The sequence below is a fragment of the Ipomoea nil genome, unplaced genomic scaffold, assembly GCF_001879475.1.
Source record: "Ipomoea nil cultivar Tokyo-kokei standard unplaced genomic scaffold, Asagao_1.1 scaffold1262, whole genome shotgun sequence".
In the NCBI taxonomy this organism is placed as follows: Eukaryota; Viridiplantae; Streptophyta; class Magnoliopsida; order Solanales; family Convolvulaceae; genus Ipomoea; species Ipomoea nil.
The window spans coordinates 1,494,853-1,515,089 of record NW_017617690.1 but is presented as its reverse complement, the minus strand read 5'-3'; the positions used below and the strand labels follow the sequence as shown (position 1 = coordinate 1,515,089).

Genomic DNA, 20,237 nt, shown 5'->3' with positions numbered 1-20,237 from the left:
TCTACTTTTCCACTTAGGACTGGGAGTGATTAGATTGTTATAATTTCCCAAACTAGTCAAATGCATATGTTAGATGGTGAGTTGAGTACATGGTTGGAGAAATATATATATATATATATATATATATATATATATATATATATATATATATATATATATATATTAGAGATAATATGAGAACCAATATCCATCCATTAAAAAAATAGATCTATAGATGATATTAATTATGATGTATATTAATTATCCAACATTAAAAAAATAATCCGTATGTATATCTTAGGCATTATGATGTGTGCCTGTTAAACTTGTGTGCATATTAAGTAAGTGTTGTGTGCAACATAGGGACATTAATATGCACACAGAGAGACATTAATATGTTGTGTGCAACATAGTAACATCAATAGTGTGGAGAAAATTTTGATTTCGTACTCAATACAAACTTAAACTAATTGTGATAATATGAGAGATATGGATCCATTTTTGAAAATAGCAAATATCGATTTTATTCCCATAAGTATTAACAAAATGACAGTTTTAGTCCACGTGTTTAATATTTACCAATTTTTATTCATGACTATTGTTTTAGTACCAAATTTCATCCACGACTATTATTTTAGCGTCAAAATTCATCACGCCGGTCACTTCTTCTTTTAAGACATACCGAAATCTAAAATTCTAAAAGGTATTTTCATTTTTTTTTCAACTTAAGATACCAATTTGAGAATGAATAAAGAGATTTAAACTCTTAGATCGATCCCCATTTGCAGTTCTCCTTCTCATCCTACCTTAATTTGAAGAGAAAAACTGCGAATTGGAATCGATCTTATATCCTAAATCTATTTATTTATGCTCAAATTGGGATCTTAATTTGAAAATAATAAAAATATTCTTAATAATTTCATATTTTAGCATGTCTTATATGAGGGGGTGAGCGACTTGATGAATTTTGGCACTAAAATAATATTTTTGGACTAAAATTAGTACTAAAACAATAGTCGTGGATGAAAATTGGTAGGAATTAAACATGTTGACCAAAACTGTCATTTTGCTAATACTCGTGAGACCAAAATTGGTATTTATGGGATGTTGGTAGGTTAAATTTGTATGGTATATATATGATACAACTTTATATTAGTATAATTTCATTTTGTATTGCATTATAAAAAATTTTAATATATGATTGAAAAATGGATTGTAAAGTGTAGTAACTGTGGAATTCTTTGGTAACCTAATAAAATATTGTAATTATTTTAAATAAAAAATAGAACAAATACTAGTTTTGGTCCCACGAGTATTAGCAAAATGACAGTTTTGGTCCACATGTTTAATTCTTACCAATTTTCATCTACGACTATTGTTTTACTACCAATTTTCATCTACGACTATTGTTTTTAGTGCCAAAATTCATCACGTCGGTCACCCTTCCGTTTAATACATGTCAAAATATGAAATTATGAAGGATATTTTCATCATTTTCAAATTAAGATCTCAATGAGCATGAATAAAGGAATTTAAGCCCTTGGGAGTTGGGATTGATCTTAGAACTTAAATCTCTTTATTTAATTGGGATCTTAAGTTGAAAATAATAAAAATACCTTTAAAATTTTAGATTTTGGCATGTCTTAAACGGGAGGGTGACTGACGTGATGAATTTTTACACTAAAAAAATAGTCATGGATGAAAATTGGTACTAAAATAATAATTGTGGATGAAAATTGGTAGGAATTAAACATATGGACCAAAATTATCATTTTACTAATACTCGTCGGACCAAAATTGGTATTTGCTCTAAAAAATAAAACTCCACAATTGGGATAGAAATCTCTTGGAGAATGAAGGATTTCTTAGGCTCTGTTTGGAAACCCGGAAAATGACTTCTGGAAAATGAGTCATTTTCCAGAAGTCATTTTCCTTTCCTGTGTTTGGCTGCACAATTGAAAACTGTCTTTTGGTGTTTGGTTCATTTTTCAGAAAATGATGGAAAACTGTCTTTTGGTGTTTGGTTTATTTTCCAGAAAATGAACAGAATGGCATACTTATTTTTATTAAACATTTTAATTATTATATACCGAATAATATATTTTTATTTTTCTTTGTAGAATATAACAAATTTTATTACAAATTATATCCAACATAAATTTTGATTGTATTTAATTCTAATGCCATTGCTCTCTATCTTTCTAGTACTAAAACTATTGTCACAATATGACAATTTGAAATCACAATTACATGTTAGAAACAGCATAAACGCATAAATAATCAAGTCTTGAAAATTAAAGTCCACAAAGTGTTAGGATCCAATATAACAAGTACTAAGATCCAACATAACCAATCCAAGTCTTAACATGCATGTTAACCAACAAAAAAGACATACATAATTTAATCCGTAGAAGAAATAAATTTCTCAATCCATTTCCTCTTCAAACTTGCATTCTTCGCATTGAAAATTCGCGCCTGAACCTCATTTGTCATCAAGTATTCAAATACCTTACATAGGTCATCCTCATGAAAGCCATCACCTATGCTTATCACATCCGCAAACAACTGATTTTCATCAATACCGGTATTCAAAGATTTAATTGCCGTGGCAATGCTACCGAGCTGTTCAGCAATTTCATCCACCTTCAAGTCAAGTGTCTTTCTCTTCCGACCAGATTTTTGAGACGACGCAGTTATTATATAATCAGTAAAAAAAAAAAAATACCAGCAACAAGTTCACTGTTTGGCATAAAAAAATAAAAACAAAAAAAAATTGCAATTGGTTTCAAAACCAATTGATTTCTGCATCGGAAACCATTCACTGGTTTCCGATTGGAAACCAGTGAACACTGGTTTCCAATCCGATTGGAAACCAGTGACGCACTGGTTTCCAATCGGAAACCAGTGACGCACTGGTTTCCAATCGGAAACTAGTGACTGGTTTTCCGCATCGGAAACCAGATCTGGATTCCGATGCGGAAAACCAAACTCACTGGTTTCCCCAGCCATAATATTTGGGAAAAAAATTAAAAAAAATAAAAATAATATACCTTGTAGTTGGAGGAGATGTGTTGGTAGTTCTTTGTTGAATGTTGAAGAAGCAATGAAGGGAGAAGAAGCGTGTCTACGGATGTTGATCGAAAGATGGAAAATGACTTCCGCAAAAAAAAAGGTGAAGTCATTTTCCAGATTTTAGCCCTCATTTTCCATTGACTAGAAGTTATTTTCCTTTGACTATTTCATTTTCAGCCTTCCCAAACACCAAAAACTTGGAAAATGACTTCCAGAAGTCATTTTCCGGGTTTCCAAACAGACCCTTAGTCGATTTTGGACGGTGAAAGGTAGGGCCGGGCAGTCGGAACTACTTTATTTAAATTGATAAATGTTGAACAAAATTAATAAAAAATTGCCACACCTGAGTTGGACTCTCATATAGGAGGTCGTGAGTTTGAGCTTCAGTGGAGACGTTATTGACTCTTTGTGCTTCAGTAGATTGAAAAAGTAGCTATGAACAGATACTACATTATAATAGAGCCAGTAGCATTCAAAAAAATAAAATAAAAATTTAAGAATTTGACTTATTGTTAGCATTAAATATAACATTAAAAACAAAGGAAATTACAATAGGGGGCTGTAAAATATTAGATGTACTTTATGATAATTATATTTAAAAATTTAAGGGTGTGTTTGGTTAATGAATTTAGTTATCAGGAAGGAGAATCAAAGTCATTGTTATTGTTTGATTGACAAGTTTTTAGAACATTACTATGAGTTTTGATTACTCTCTTAATTAGAAAACTCATTCCTTTATAAAATAAGTGTTACATTTCATTATCTCCTCCAAATGGTAATTTGATTTTTAAGTTTGCATTAATGTTTTTTTATTTTTGTTTTTATTTTATTTTTTTGTTCATATATATTGGGGCTTTGGATGCCTTTATATTAGAATAAATTGTCTTGATTTTTTGTTCTTGTATTTTTAAAACCTTTATTCCCATTATAGGATCATACATAACCAAACAACAATATTGGTAATTATTTCAATTCCGCCATACTACCAAACATGCAAAATACTTTCATAAAAATCTATTACAGTTACCAAGTATTTTATTCTCATTTCGATTCCAATTCTCATGTGCGAACCAAACACACCCTAAATTTTGATAATTTAATTTAAAATTTTTGTATCATGTAATCATTATTTCCAATTATACTATCTTATTTTACCTCAAAAAAAAAAAATCGTTAACCCTTCTAATTAAGTTGACTATTTGTTAGAAATTATAATATTTGAATCTAGTTTTTTATATGTGGTTTTTTTTTTTTTTTTTTACAATTTTTTTTTTTTTTTTTTTTTTTTTTTTTTTTTTTTTTTTTAGTTGTATGAAGTAGAAATTGAGATATTGTTGTATAAAAAATATGTTAATGTGTAATTTTTTAAAATGATTTGTACGCAAACTAATAACCAACTGAACAAGGTTGTGTTATATCATATTTTTTTTTAATTAAAATGACTATTATAATTGGATATCTACTATATATATATATATATATATATATATATATATATATATATATATATATATATATATATATCCAGGGACGGAGTCAGAAATTCGATTGAGAGGAGGCGAAGTAGGACGGAGTCAGAAATTTTTTCCAGTAAAAGCGAAACATTAAAACAAAATATATAATTTAAAAAAAATAAATAAATTACCTAAGATTTTTTTTATAACCATTACTTAAGAAATATAATTGTAATTTAATAAAATAATTTGAATAGAAAACACATTATACATTATACATATCACTATTAATAAAGAATGTTATATATATATATATATATATATATATATATATATATATATATATATATATATATATGTGTGTGTGTGTGTGTGTGTGTGTGTGTGTGTGTGTGTGTGTGTGTGTGTATTAAATATTATAAAAGTAAATGCATTAAAGCCAAAGGGGAAAGACAAATATGTTAATGCAAGGTTTTGAACACAAGACCTTTCCTATTACTACAAATATGCTCTACCAACTAATCTAACTCCTTATTTGTTGACATTTACTATTTTTTTTATACTAATACTAAAACATATACTATATATACATATATACATATACATATTATATGTGGGGTGGGGTGGGGGTGGGGTGAGGGGGGGGAGGGGCAGCTGACCCCCCTGCCCCCCCTCTGCCTCCGTCCCTGTATATATCTACTATACTAATAAGAGCCCAAGAGAGTTAGTCCTATAATGGGTAGAAAAAATGGCGGTCAAGTTTTTTAATCAAATGAATAGCTCAGATTAATCAGATTTTAATTTTTTCTTAAGATTTCCTAATTTATCCTTAATGAATATGATTATCCGTTAATTTTTCCGTTAATTCCTGTTAGTTCATTGTTAACTTACTCATTGATTTCAATAAGAAAGATCTGAAGTTCAAACCCCATCCCAATCAAAGTTGACATAATTAGTACTCTATTTTACTCTTATTAAATTATAATAATAATTTAGTAGCTACAAAAAAAAATACATATGCATTTCTTTAATTTAGAATTATATGTCTACAATGTCTTTATTCAAAATTTTTTTTATTCATTATCAATAAATTAAATAAGAGAAAAATTCATCAATTGATTATATTCGCTACATTGTCCCTACAATGTCTTTATTAAAAAAAATATTCATTATCAATAAATTAATTAAGAGAAATAATTTTATTAGTTATATTGTCTTTATTTTTCTCTAATGTAAAAATTCTTTATATTCAAATTCATCAATTGATTATATTCTACATTGTCTATTATCTTTTTTGTGCACTATTTTTTTAATTAAATATCAAAGTTATAATACAAAATAAGGCTATATATTTATTTACCAAGTATTTTATTAATACCATAAAAAAATTTAAAAAATATAATTAATAAAGCCAATCATGTTAACTACTTGAGGAATTTGTTGACAAAGAGAGTATTCAAATCACACAACAAATTGAAGTGAGAATTATCTTTCAATGTCATTGTTTGACAATCAGCAGTTATCAGTTAGCGTTAGGGGTTTATATTAGCGAATTTGACCAGCGAAATATATCAACGGTTGGTAAAAAGATATTTGAAAAAATTAGATGTTTAGATTAACAACAACAACAACAACATTAGCAACAACAACAACAACAACAACAATAATAATAATAATAATAATAATAATAGTTTTAGAAAAATAAAAAAAAATATAATTAAGTCAATCATATTAACTACTTGGGGGATTTAATGACAAAAGAGTATTCAAATCACACAACAAATTGAAGTGGGAAACTACCTCGCAATGTCCTTGTTTGGTAATCAGCAGTTAGCTCTTCAATATTAGTATATATTTAATATTTTATGCCCTAATTTTTATTTGTTCTCCCTTATGTCCCGTATTAGGTTTCAACCTTACCTATACAATTATTTTATTGACAATTATAATCAATCTTGATTATATTATCTTGCATTTGTAAACTTAGAATTACCTATTTAAATACGCAAATTCAACATTCAATTATCTATGCATTAACAATTCTAATTTAATCTTGCTTTGATATACTTTAAAGTAGTTATTAAAAAAAAAAAAAAACATTGGGTATTATCTCAATCGCGCAATGCGCGTAAAAAACTAGTATATATATTCTAATAAGAGCCCAAGAGAGTTAGGCCTATAATGGGTAGAAAAAATGGCGGTCAAATTTTTTAATCAAATGAATGACTCAGATTGATCAGATTTTAATTTTTCCTTAAGACTTCCTAATTTATCCTTAATGAATATGATTATCCGTTAACTTTTCCGTTAAATATTAACTTTTCCGTTAAATATTATCTTTTCCGTTAATTTCTTTTAGTTCACCGTTAACTTTGTCATTGATTTCAATATAAGAAAGGTCATAAGTTCGAACCCCATCCCAATCAAAGTTGGCATAATTAGTACTATATTTTACTCTTATTAAATTAAATAATAATTTAGTAGCTACAACAAAAAATAATACATATGCGTTTCTTTAATTTAGAATTATGTGTCTACAATGTCTTTGTTCAAACAAAATTATTCATTATCAATAAATTAAATAAGAGAAATGATTTCATTAATTATATTGTATTTATTTTTCTCCAATATAAAAGTTTTTTATATTCAAATTACTCAATTGATTATATTCGTTACATTGTCCCAACAATGTCTTTTTAAAAAAAATTATTCATTATCAATAAATTAATTAAGAGAAATAATTTTATTAGTTATATTGTCTTTATTTTTATCCAATGTAAAAATTCTTTACATTCAAATTCATCAATTGATTATATTCACTACATTGTCTATTATTTTTTTTTTGTGCACTATTTTTTTAATTAAATATCAAAGTTTTAATACAAAATAATGCTATATATTTATTTACCAAGTATTTTATTAATACCATGAAAAAATTAAAAAAATATAATTAATAGAGGGAATCATATTAACTACTTGAGGGATTTGTTGACAAAGAGAGTACAGTATTCAAATCACACAACAAATTGAAGTGAGAACTATCTCGCAATGTCCTTGTTTGACAATCAGCAGTTAACGGTTAAAGTTATCGGATTTGACCAGCGAATTATATCAACGGTTGGTAAAAAGATATTTGAAAATATTAGCTATTCAGATTAACATGTAAAATGACTTAAGGGTATACATATATTTAATAATAATAATAATAATAATGATAATAATAATAATAATAATAATAATAATAATAATAATAATACTTGTTTTTTAAAAAATAAATAATTAAGTCAATCATATTAACTACTTGGGGGATTTATTGATAAAAAGAGTATTCAAATCACACAACAAATTAAAGTGGGAAACTACCTCGGAATGTCCTTGTTTGGCAATCATCAGTTAGCTCTTCAATATTAGTATATATTTAATATTTTATGCCCTAATTTTTATTTGCTCTCCCTTATGTCCCGTATTTGGTTTCAACCATACCTATACAATTATTTTATTGACAATGATAATCAATCTTGACTATATTATCTTGCATTTAATTTGTAAATTTAGAATTATCTATTTAAATACGCAAATTCAACATTCAATTATCTATGCATGAACAATTCCAATATAATTTTGCCTTGATATATACTTTAAAGTACTTATTTAAAAAAATATTGGGCATTATTTCAACCGCGCAATGCGCGTAAAAAACTAATAATGTCATAAGAAGCAAAACATAGTACGGAGTTTTAAATTTTCAAGGTTCAGACATAATTACCACAAAATAAAAATGTTCAACATTATATTGTCAAATATTAACACTTTGGAGGATTATATATGTAAATATTGCTCATCAATTTTCCTCATGTACAGTACAAGAGAGACAATATATGTACCCAGGGAGGGAGCCAGAAATTTGGTTGAGGGGGGTCGAAAAAGTACAGATAGATTCAGAAAAAATTTTCAGTAAAAACGAAACATTAAAACAAAAGAGATTATTTAAAAATAAATAAATAAATTACCTAAGAAAAATATATTTGTAAATATTGTTGAATATGGACGAAAAATAAAACACATCAAAACTTTATAAAAATATTCATAACAAAATATGTAACATAATTAATTTGATAAAATAATTTGAATTGAAAACACATTATAAATTACACATACTATTAAAAACGTGACTGTGTTTGAAGTCATAGGGGAATGAGTAAAAAAAATTGTAAAACTATGTTAATGCATATATTTGAACCCTTAAACTTTAGTATATTGCCAAACATGTGCTTTACCACCTAACTCATTTCTCATTAACATTTGATAGTTTTTTTATACTAATACTAAAAGATGTACTATATATACATATATACATACAAAGACTATATATGGAGTAGGGATGGGGTGGTGGGGGGGGGGGGGGGCAGCTGCCCCCTGCTCCCCTTTGGCTCCGTCCCTGTATGTACCGTTCGAAAATTGAAGATTAATATTTATACCACTAATAATTTAGAAGTGACATTAATAATTGGCATATTATGAAGGGACATAAATTACCATTTTTTCTAATAGTAACATTAATTGCTCAACCAAAAACCAAGCAAAAGACAACACATCTTTAACTATATTTTACGATAATTTTTGTAAGGCTGGTATATTTTAGATTTAGGAAAAAGTGTCAAATTGGCCCCCTAAGTCGAGTGGATAGTGCAATTGGGTCCCCTAAGTGAAAAAAGCTTCATTCAGGTCCCCTAAACCTGTAAAATTGTTCAATTAAGTCCAGGTTGACTTGTTTATCAAGTTAAATGCATATGGTGTTGACACGTGTCCTTATTTTATTTTTTTATTAAAAATATTATTTATTATAAATTAATTAAAACAATAATAATTAAAAAATTTATTTTTTTTATTAAAAGTACTCTTTATTATAAATTAATTAAAATAATAATAATAATAATAATAATTTAAAAAAAAAAAAAACAGCCGTGGCCGAACGACCACGGTCCAGTCCCCTCCGTCTGGAACGAGGGCGACGGCGAAGGCGATAGCCCTCGTCTAGATCTAGAAGACGAACATGGCCGTCTTCCTTAGACGGTCGTGGCCAGACGGCCATGACTGTCCTTGAAGAAGGAAGACAGCCACCGGCTGTCCAGCGTGGACAGCTGGCGGCTTTTTTTTTTTTAAAAAAAATTTTAATTATTATTATCATTATTATTATTTTAATTATTTTTAATAAATAATATTTTTAATAAAAAAATAAAATAAGGACACGTGTCAACACCGTATGCATTTAACCTGATAAACAGGTCAACCTGGACTTAATTGAACAATTTTACAGGTTTAGGGGACCTGAATGAAGCTTTTTTCACTTAGGGGACCCAATTGCACTATTCACTCGACTTAGGGGGCCAATTTGACACTTTTTTCTTAAATTTATTTTTGAAGTTGCACTTATACAATAATGAATGATCTTGTTGTGATGAGGATCGACAACGGGGCAAGATCAGGGGTTCTATTTGGACTTACCAAAAATCAAATCAACAGTAGAAATACAAAATAGAAACAGGGAGTTTTTTTTTTTTTTTTTTTTTTTTTTTTTTTTTTTTTTTTCAATAATGGTCCTCGACTATTGCTTATTCTTAATGTTGCATCTCGATTTTCAATGGCACCAAATGTGATCTATCGACTTTCAAAAACTCATCCAATTAAGTCATTCGTTAAGTATTCCATTTACTCAGAGTTAAAATGGAGGGCATATTTGTCCATTCACCTAATTTGTGCATAATACACTCAGTAATAGTTGATAGACTATTTTGGGAAAAAACTATTTTATTTATTTCTTTTTTGTTTTTAGACTCTATCAAATTAGAATTACGATAGAATTTTTTTTTTCTCACAAAAAATATGGACCATTTTGAAAAAAAAAAACATTTTTATTTTTAGACTCTATCAAATTAAAATTTCTGTAGATTTTTTCTCAAAAATATATAAATTGTTGCGGAGCTTAGGGAAGATGAAAACGAAGGTAAGAAGGAACAAAAGAGATTTCTCATTTATTTTGATCAAAGCACACAAAAGTTCTTTTATACAGCAAAGAAGAAAAGAAGGGGGAAAAATAGTTACAACAACAGTTCTAACAACATTTCAACTTCTAAACTGCCAAGGGGCTAGGATGGTGACAAGTGTCATGCAATGATCAATCCTGCTGATCTCCTGAAAGCCCCCCTTCAAGCTAGATTATACAAATTTATCAAGCCAAGCTTGGAGACATAACTCTGAAAGGAGGCTAGACAGTGAGTCTTGGTGAATGGATCTGCTAACTGATTTTCAAAGGAGATATGGAACATTTTAATGAGTCCTTTGTGTAGCTTTTCTCTAACAAGATGACAATCAAGCTCTATGTGTTTTGTGCTTTCATGAAATACCGGATTTTCTGCAATTGCAATAGCAGATTTGCTATCACAATATATAGCCACCTCCTCATCATGCTGTATTCCAAATTCTATCAGCAGAAACCTTAGCCACTGAATCTCACAAGTTGTAGCTGCTAGTGCTCTGTATTCTGCTTCTAATGAGGATTTGGAGACTGTGGGCTGTTTCTTAGACTTCCAAGAGATCAGTGCATTCCCAAGAAATATACAGAAACCAGTCACAGATTTTCTTGTATCAATACATGCACACCAGTCTGAGTCAGAGAATGCTTTTAGGTGCAGATCAGAGGAGGATGAGAAGAATATTCCTTGACCAGGGGCTGCTTTTATATACCTTAGCACCCTATATGCAGCTTAGAGATGCAGGTTTGTGGTCTTGTCAAGGAATTGGGAAAGCTGCTGTGTTGCAAAACTAATGTCAGGCTTGGTGACAGTTAAATAGAGTAGTTTGCCAATGATCCTCCTGTACTGGCTATTATCCTCAATAAGCTCACCTTCATTTCTGCTCAATTTATGTGAAGGGATTGTAGGGCTATAAACAGGTTTTGCATTTGTGAAACCTGTATCTTCAAGTAACTCAATGGCATATTTTCTTTGGCACACTGCAATGCCTTTACTATGCTTGGCCACTTCTAAGCCAAGAAAATACTTCAAAGGGCCTAGATCCTTTATTTGAAAATTTGTGCTGAGTTGCTGTTTTACTTCTTGTATAATCTTCAAATCTGCACTTGCAATCACAATATCATCAACATAAACCAATAGAGCCACAAAAGACTCTTCTTTACCTCTAGTGAACAAGGAGTTGTCAGGGACTGCCTGCTTAAATCCCATATTCTGTAAGGCAAGTGTAAGTTTGGTATTCCATTGTCTACTGGCCTGTTTTGGGCCATACAAGGACTTGATCAGATTGCATACTTGGTTATTATTGTTTCCTGGGTATCCAAGAGGCATTTGCATATAGACCTCCTCGTCTAAATCCTCATTTTGGAAGGCATTGTTCACATCCATTTGATGAAGTTCCCAATTCTTTGCTGCTGCCACTGCTAACAGAGTTCTAATAGTAGTCATCTTGGCAACTGGGCTGAATGTGTCTAAGTAATCAATACCAAGGGTCTGATTGTATCCCTTTGCCACAAGTCTAGCCTTGTATCTTTCAACACTGCCATCAGCTTTGTATTTTACTTTACATACCCACTTGCATTCAATGGGCTTTTTGAAGGGGGGTAAGTCCACCAGCTGCCAAGTGTTATTCTTCTGCAATGCATCAATCTCATCTTGCATAGCTTTTCTCCAACAATCATGCTTTACTGCATGGTTGTTTCTTGGCTCAGATTGGTGAGATATATTCATCACAAATGACTGGAAGGATGGTGTCAGGCCGCTGTAATTTATCACCTTGCTCATTGGATGAGGAGAAGTTTTCAGCTTGGTGCTTTGACAGACATAGTCCTGCAAGTAATTTGGGACTTATCTGTGCCTGGTAGATCTCCTGGTATCTTGTTGCTGAGGATTATGAGTAGTATTGGATGGCAGTTCAGGAGGTAACACAGTATGTTCATTACAACTGCTGGCTGGACTTTGCATCTCACTTGGTGGTTGTTCTGATTGAGAATGGTTGTATTCACTTTCTCTAACTGGTGACTGCTAAGGAGTTAGAACCTGGTGAGGCCAAGCTTGTTCACTTTATCTACTAGCTTGTCCTTGAGTCTGAGACACATCATGTTCCTCGAGTGGTGCAGGGATCATGGTAGGAAGTATGATCTCAGATCCTACTCCTGGAGTTATAGACTGTTGAAAGGGGAATACCAGCTCATGAAAAGCAACATCCCTAGATATGAATAATTCTTTGGAAGCAAGGTCATATACCTTGTAACATTTTGTTCCACCTGCATAGCCAAGGAAAACACATTTCTTGGCTCTGGCTTCCAGCTTTGATTTGGGCCCAACAGTAGTGGCATATGCTAGGCACCCAAAAACCCTCAAGTGTTGATATGATGAGATCTTCTTAATCAGAATCTGATATGGGACTTGGTTGTTGATGGCAACAGATGTGAGCCTATTAATTATGTAGGCTGCATGTAGGACACATTCTCCCCAAAACTTGTCTGGCAAATTGGCCTGAAACTTTAAGGCTCAAGCAGTGGATAACAAATGACCATGCTTCCTTTCTACTCTGCTGTTTTGTTGGGGTGTGTAAGTACAGGATGCCTGGTGTATAATCCCCTTCTGCCTGAAGAATTCCACCATCTTAAATTTCAGCCCATTGTCTGATCTAACACACTTTATGTTTACCCCAAACTGGTTCTCAATAAGATTACAGAATTCAATGATCAGCCCCCCTGACTTCTACTTTAGACTTCATCAGATATATCCATACAGCTCTACTGTGATCATCCAATATTGTAAGAAAGTAGTGATGACCATGAGTGGTGGGCACTTTGTAAGGACCCCATATATCCATATGTAACAAATCAAAACAGTTAGTTGACAAAGAGCTGCTGGACTGAAAGGAAAGCCTTTTTTGTTTTGCAAAATGACAACTATCACAAATCGGATCCTTATTAAACTGAATCATTGGTTCCATTTCTCTCAAGGATTGCAATTTTGAATGTGAGGCATGCCCAAGCCTGGCATGCCATGGAATACATTTATTAACAGCTTAAATAGAACTACATACAGGATATGTAAGAATGGGAAAAACTAAGTAATATAGCCCATTTTTCAGCTCAGCTCTTCCAATCATTTTGCCATGGGGAACATCCTGTATAATACATTGGTCAGAGTGCATCTTCACAATTTGGTTGGAGTTCTTAATAAAGGAGCTCACTGAAATCAAGTTATAATGGAACTCAGGAATGTAGAGAGCATTGTGCAGAATCAAGCTATCAGATAAGTAGACTGACCCTGTGAAACCAATGGCAGCCTGCTGCCCATTTGGCATGCTAACATACATATTATATGCTATTTTCTGATTATCAACAGCTCTAGGTCACATACAATATGGTGAGTAGCACCACTATCAATAATCCAATCTGTTCTACCATGCTTAACAGAATTTACTGAAGGAAACATACCTTCATTCTGAAACTCCACTGCCACAACTCTTGGTCTGTATGAACTCCATGAATCTTTTCATCATCTTGAGTGAATCTCATGTTCCCATCAGTGCTTTGATGATGGATTTGGTTCACAGATTGGTTTCTTGGCCTTGGTTTCCATTCGAGAGGATATCCACGCTGTTTGTAACATTTGTCCTGAGTGTGACCTGTGTACCCACAATATGTACACACAGGTTTCTTGTTGAACCCTGATGCTTTCTTGAACCCTTGCTGATGGTTAGCATCTGTTCTGCCCAGAAGAGCACTAGCAGCAGTACTATTCTCTCCTGCCTGATATAGCTGACTCCCAAAACCATTGTAGGCCATGTGGAACTGCCTCTCTTGTTAGCAATCATAGAGTAGGCTTCATTAACATCTGGTAGTGGCCTCATCAACATGATCTAGTTCCTAGCACCTGTGTATTTCTCATGCAGTCCAATCAGAAAGATAGACAATCTGTCCTTTTCTGCTTGTTCATTCAATTCTCTTCCCATATTCGCACTTTGTGTTGCAAACACAACTCATTCGAGGCCTAAGGATGCTCAGCTCATCCCACAAAAGATTTTGTCTAGTGAAATACTCATTCAGAGAATTGTCCCCCTTGCTTGGTTTGGTAGATCTCACACTTAATTTCAACAATTCGAAACAAGTCCTCCTGACTGAATCTCCTTTTCAAGTCGTTCCAAATGCCATGAGCAGTGTCAATCCATAACACGCTACGAGCAATAGTGGGGGAAAGTGTGCGTACAATCCAAGTGGATACGATATTGTTGCACCTTTCCCAAGCTAGATATCTATCTAGATTATCTGTAGAAGGCTTTATAATGCTTCCATTGATGAATGGAACCTTATTTTTACATGAGAGGGCCATTGTCATTGCCCTAGCCCACGAGTAGTAGTTCAGACCCTCGAGGGGAGTGGAAACCAGCTCTAATGCCGGATTCTCGTTGATATGAAGAAAGTAAGGGTTGGATTGTGATTGAGGATCGAATGTTACCTCATTTCCATTCAATCCAGTTGCCGGAACAACAGGAGGTGGAGTTGTATTTATTGTGTTTACGTTGACGGTTGGACTGGCTGCTGTATTGTCAATCGGTGGTGTTCGATTGCTCAGGGAAGGCCAGGCTGTCGCCACCATTGAAGCTCATAAAAAGGAAACTCTGATACCATGTTGCGGAGCTCAGGGAAGATGAAAACGAAGGTAAGAAGGAACAAAAGAGATTTCTCATTTATTTTGATCAAAGCACACATAAGTTCTTTTATACAGCAAAGAAGGAAAGAAGGGAGAAAAACAGTTAAAACAACAGTTCTAACAATCCTGCTGATCTCCTAAAATAAATAGATAAAACTTCACACTCTAACCCTAAAATTTTCAATTTCTTCTCTATTTCTATCAAATTTTACAATACGTTTCGTAACTTTCATAAATACTCATATACTTTTTATTTTAAACTTTTAGTATGATAATATATATATATATATATATATATATATATATATATATATATATATATATATATATATATATATATTATCATACTAAAAGTTTTATAGAAATCAATGCAATAGCTATATATCACAATAAGTATTATTTTTATCATTGAAAATAACATTTTTTAACATACTTTGGTAAAAAAAAATGTTTTGCTTTCAAATTTAAATTTATTAATATTCATATCTAAAATACAAACAAACTTCAAAATGATAAGAACTTGCAATTGTGTTAAAGGAGGAGGCTTTAATTTAGGTTTAAGATTATTCGTTTTGTGCTAATTATTTTAGCATTTGGTTTGTTTTACTTGTACTTTAACATATTGGAGATTAATTGGTAACCATAGTTGTAGACTCCCTTTAGCATGATGTACTACATGGTACTATTGGTTGCCAGGGATTTGAAAGTGGTAGCTATAGTTTGTACTAACTTGGAATGGACCTAATGGCCTCGCGGGTGAAGTTAAACTAACTTTTCAAAAATACTTTCCAACAGTTTGCCACTGATCGAGAAGTGAAGCACACTTCACGGTTCCGAGAAGTGCGCCCCTCAGCGGTATGTTCGAGAAGTGAACTTACTTTCCGATCATAGGCGAGAGTTTACTTTTCAGCTCAACTGAGAAGTTTACTGGAGAAACATATATTTTGATCCAACATTTTGATACACTCAGCAATGGTCCCTCGACTTAACGCTGAGTACAGAACACCTAATGGAGGACTGAATTGGGTGAATTTTTGAAAGCCAAAGGACCACAATTGGTGTAATTGAAAGTTGAAATGCAAAATTGAGAATGTGTAATAGTCGAGGGACCATTTTGACAGCACATGACCCCTAATTTTTTTTTAAATAAGAAATTAATTCATTAAATCAGCAAGAAGACAATCGACAAGATAATGAGGAGGATCATCAAACCACTTCTCGTAACCTGATACAGAAACGACTTCCCTAACAATAGTATGAGAAGCATGATTCGCAGATCGCTAATATGGCAAATTTTTACTGCTAATTTTTTTTTAAAAACACACACACACACACATAATGTGTTTGGAATTCATAAATTGATCTTATTTGTAAATGAAAATAAAATTTTAGAAGGAATTGACATTGAAAAATAATTTTATTTATAAATATGCACAAAAAATGTAATTTTAAAATTAAAATTTGAATTGTATTATTTTCTTTGTGGAATTTTTATAGATTGTATTTGGACAAAATTTTTTATTACATTTTTATTTTGTTTTAGGGAAAATTGAAATTAATGCCCCTCCATAATATGCCAATTATCAATGTCACTCCTGAATTATTAGTTATGTAAATGGTTGCTCTTTAATTTTCAAAACGGTACATATATTGCCTCTCTTGTACCGTACAAGAGGAAAATTGAGGAGTAACATTTACATATATAATCCTCCAAAGTGTTAATATTTGACAATTTAAGGTTGAACATTGATAATTGGCATATTATGAAGGGACATAAATTACAATTTTACTTTTCTTTTAATAGAATATCAAAACTTGAAGTCTAAATAGATTTGGACTTAATTACCTGAATTATAAAGATCTTATATAATTTTATCGTTATTTTTTAGAGATCTTTTGAGATTATGTTTTTTATTTCTATAAATAGATAGGACCCCTATTTTTAATCGAATGTCAATGGTAATTGAAGCATGTGTTCCATATCAATTAAAAGTCTAAGCTGATAGTTTGATTACACATTTATATTTATACTAGTTTTTTACGCGCATTGCGCGATTGGGATGATGCCCAATATTTTTCTTAAATACGTATTTTAAAGTATATCAATGCAAGATTATATTGGAATTGTTCATGCATAGATAATTGAATGTTAAATTTACATATTTAAATTGGTAATTCTAAGTTTACAAATGTAAGATAATATAGTCAAGATTGATTATAACTGTCAATAAAATAATTGTATGGGTATGGTTGAAACCAAATACAAGATATAAGGGATAACCAATAAAAATTAAAGCATAAAATATTAAATATATACTAATATTGTTTAAGGAGATTCTGACAGTAGGAGCGTTATGCTGTGAAGGGCTTCATATCCATAACTTCTATACTGTAGATTCATAATTTCTATACTGTAGATCCATAATTTCTATACTTTAGATTCATAATTTCTAAACCGTAGATTCAAATACAGTAGATTCATAATTTCTATACTGCAGATTCATAATATCTGTACTATTCATAATTTCTGTACTGTAAATTCATAATTTCTAAACTGTATAGTTGTCAATTATGAACATATAGTTCTCCGATTTGTGAAAATAGAGTTCAACAATTGGAATCTAAAGTATAAATTTTATGAATCTACAGTATAGAAATTATGGATATGAAACCGTGTCCACCTTGCAAGGTGGTCACGTGCTCATAGCATAATTTGCCGGATTTGTGGTTAGAGTTCTATTAAGACTTTAATATTAGAATTAGATTAATGTTTTAGTTATAATTCTATATTAGACTTTAATATTAGAATTAGACTAACAGTGAATTAACGGTACTTAATGGAAAAGTTAACGTATCGAATAATCATATAATTAAGGATAAATTAGGAAATCTCAAGGAAAAATAAAAAGCTGAACAATCTAAACTATTCATTTGATTTAATAATTTGACGGTCATTTTTTCTACCCAATGTTTATAATTAAATAAATATTTGAAAGTATATCAATGCAAGATTATATATGAGAAGTTCAACATAAGTAATTTAATGTCTAATTTGTTTATTTAAATATGTAATTCATAGTATATGAATACAATGTAATATAGGAGATTCATTATAATTGTTACTAAAAAAATTTTAAATAGTAACCAAGTATTTTTGTTGCAAAGGGTTCTAATATATTTAATGAATGCACGTATATACAAGATCAATGAATAAATCAACGGTACCAGTCCTTTAGGTGTTTTGCTCAGTGTTCATTTAGTTCAAACATTATTGTTGAATAAATTATTATGGATAAAGAAATTCCTAATTTAAGGAATTTAGATGTAGTAAAAATTTAAATTTTTTAATTATAATGTAACCCAAAGATATTGGACGATTGAAAAATATGATGTAACCCAAAGATCAAAATACTAAAGAAAGTGTTTTTGGTTATTCAACAGTACTGAAAAAACAAACATTACAATTTACAATATTTTCACTTAGCGTTTTTTAGAATGATTTTCCCAAAACACATCTATATTTTTAAAAAATATTATTATTAAAACAATTATTATTATTATTATTATTATTATTATTATTATTATTATTATTATTATTATTATTATTATTATTATTATTATTATTATTATTATTATACCCTTAGGTCATTTTAAATGTTAATTTAAATAGTTACTTTTTTAAAATATCTTTTTACCAACCGTTGATATAATTCGCAGGTCAAATCCACTAACGCTAACCGCTAACTGCGGATTGTCAAATAAGAACATTGCGAGGCAGTTTCTCACTTCAATTTGTTGTGTGATTTGAATACTCTCTTTGTCAACAAATCCCTCAAGTAGTTAATATGATTGACTTTATTAATTTAAATTTTTTAATGATATTAATAAAATACTTGGTAAATAAATACATATCATTATTTTGTATTATAATTTTAATATTTAATTAGAAAATAGTGCAAAAAAAAAGATAATAGATAATATAGTGAATATAATCAATGGATGAATTTGAATGTAAAGAATTTTTACATTGGAGAAAAATAAAGACAATATAACTAATGAACTTATTTCTTTTAATTAATTTATTGATAATGAATAATTTTTTTAATAAAGACATTGTAGGGACAATGTAGCGAATATAATCAGAATTTTTATATTGGAGAAAAATAAAGACACTATAACTAATGAATTTTTTTTTGAATAACTCTTAATAAAGACATCTCAATTAAATAACTCTTATTTAATTTATTGATAATGAATATTTTTTTTTGAATAAAGCCATTGTAAACACATAATTCTAAATAGAGTACTAATTATGCCAACTTTGATTGAGATGAAATTCGAACCTAAGACCTTTCTTCTTATTAAAATCAATGAGTAAGTTAACGGTGAACTAACAGAAACTAACGGAAAAGATAATATTTAACGGAAAAGTTAACGGATAATCATATTCATTAAGGATAAATTAGGAAATCTCAAGAAAAAATTAAAATCTGATCAATCTGAGCCATTCATTTGATTAAAAAATTGACCGCCATTTTTTCTACCCATTATAGGCCTAACTCTCTTGGGCTCTTTTATATATATATATATATATATATATATATATATATATATATATAGAGAGAGAGAGAGAGAGAGAGAGAGAGAGAATAAAGTTCAAATGCGGCAGGGTCTTCCCGTGCGGCGGTGCGACGGAATTTTAGAATACACCAACAATGTTAACAATATGCACCAACAGTGTAATAAAAGCACAACACAATGAAATGCAATAAAACATCACAAAATACACAACAGACTCAAAAAATACACCATATAACTCACCACCCCCAGTGGTGTATTTTCGAATAGTGTATGGTGTTTTTACTCACACCCAATGGTGTGTGTTTGGTGATGCAAGGCACTGTTTTGTGTGGTGTATTTTCCTAACGTTGATGGTGCATATTTGTTGAACTATTGGTGTTGCCGCACCGTAAGACACTGCCGCACCTGAACTCGCCTATATATATATATATATATATATATATATATATAT

At 30.6% G+C, this 20,237-nt stretch overlaps 1 protein-coding gene across 1 annotated transcript; it reads right to left on the bottom strand.

Annotated features, from left to right (window-relative positions):
- Positions 1 to 12,598: 12,598 nt before the first annotated feature.
- Positions 12,599 to 14,340, bottom strand: LOC109184448. Its single transcript, XM_019334449.1, has 3 exons — positions 13,990 to 14,340; positions 13,593 to 13,883; positions 12,599 to 13,033 (listed from the first exon to the last, which is right to left on the bottom strand). The coding sequence occupies exons 1-3, from the start codon at positions 14,338 to 14,340 to the stop codon at positions 12,599 to 12,601; spliced, it is 1,077 nt and encodes a 358-aa protein (XP_019189994.1).
- Between the last annotated feature and the right edge of the window lie 5,897 nt (positions 14,341 to 20,237).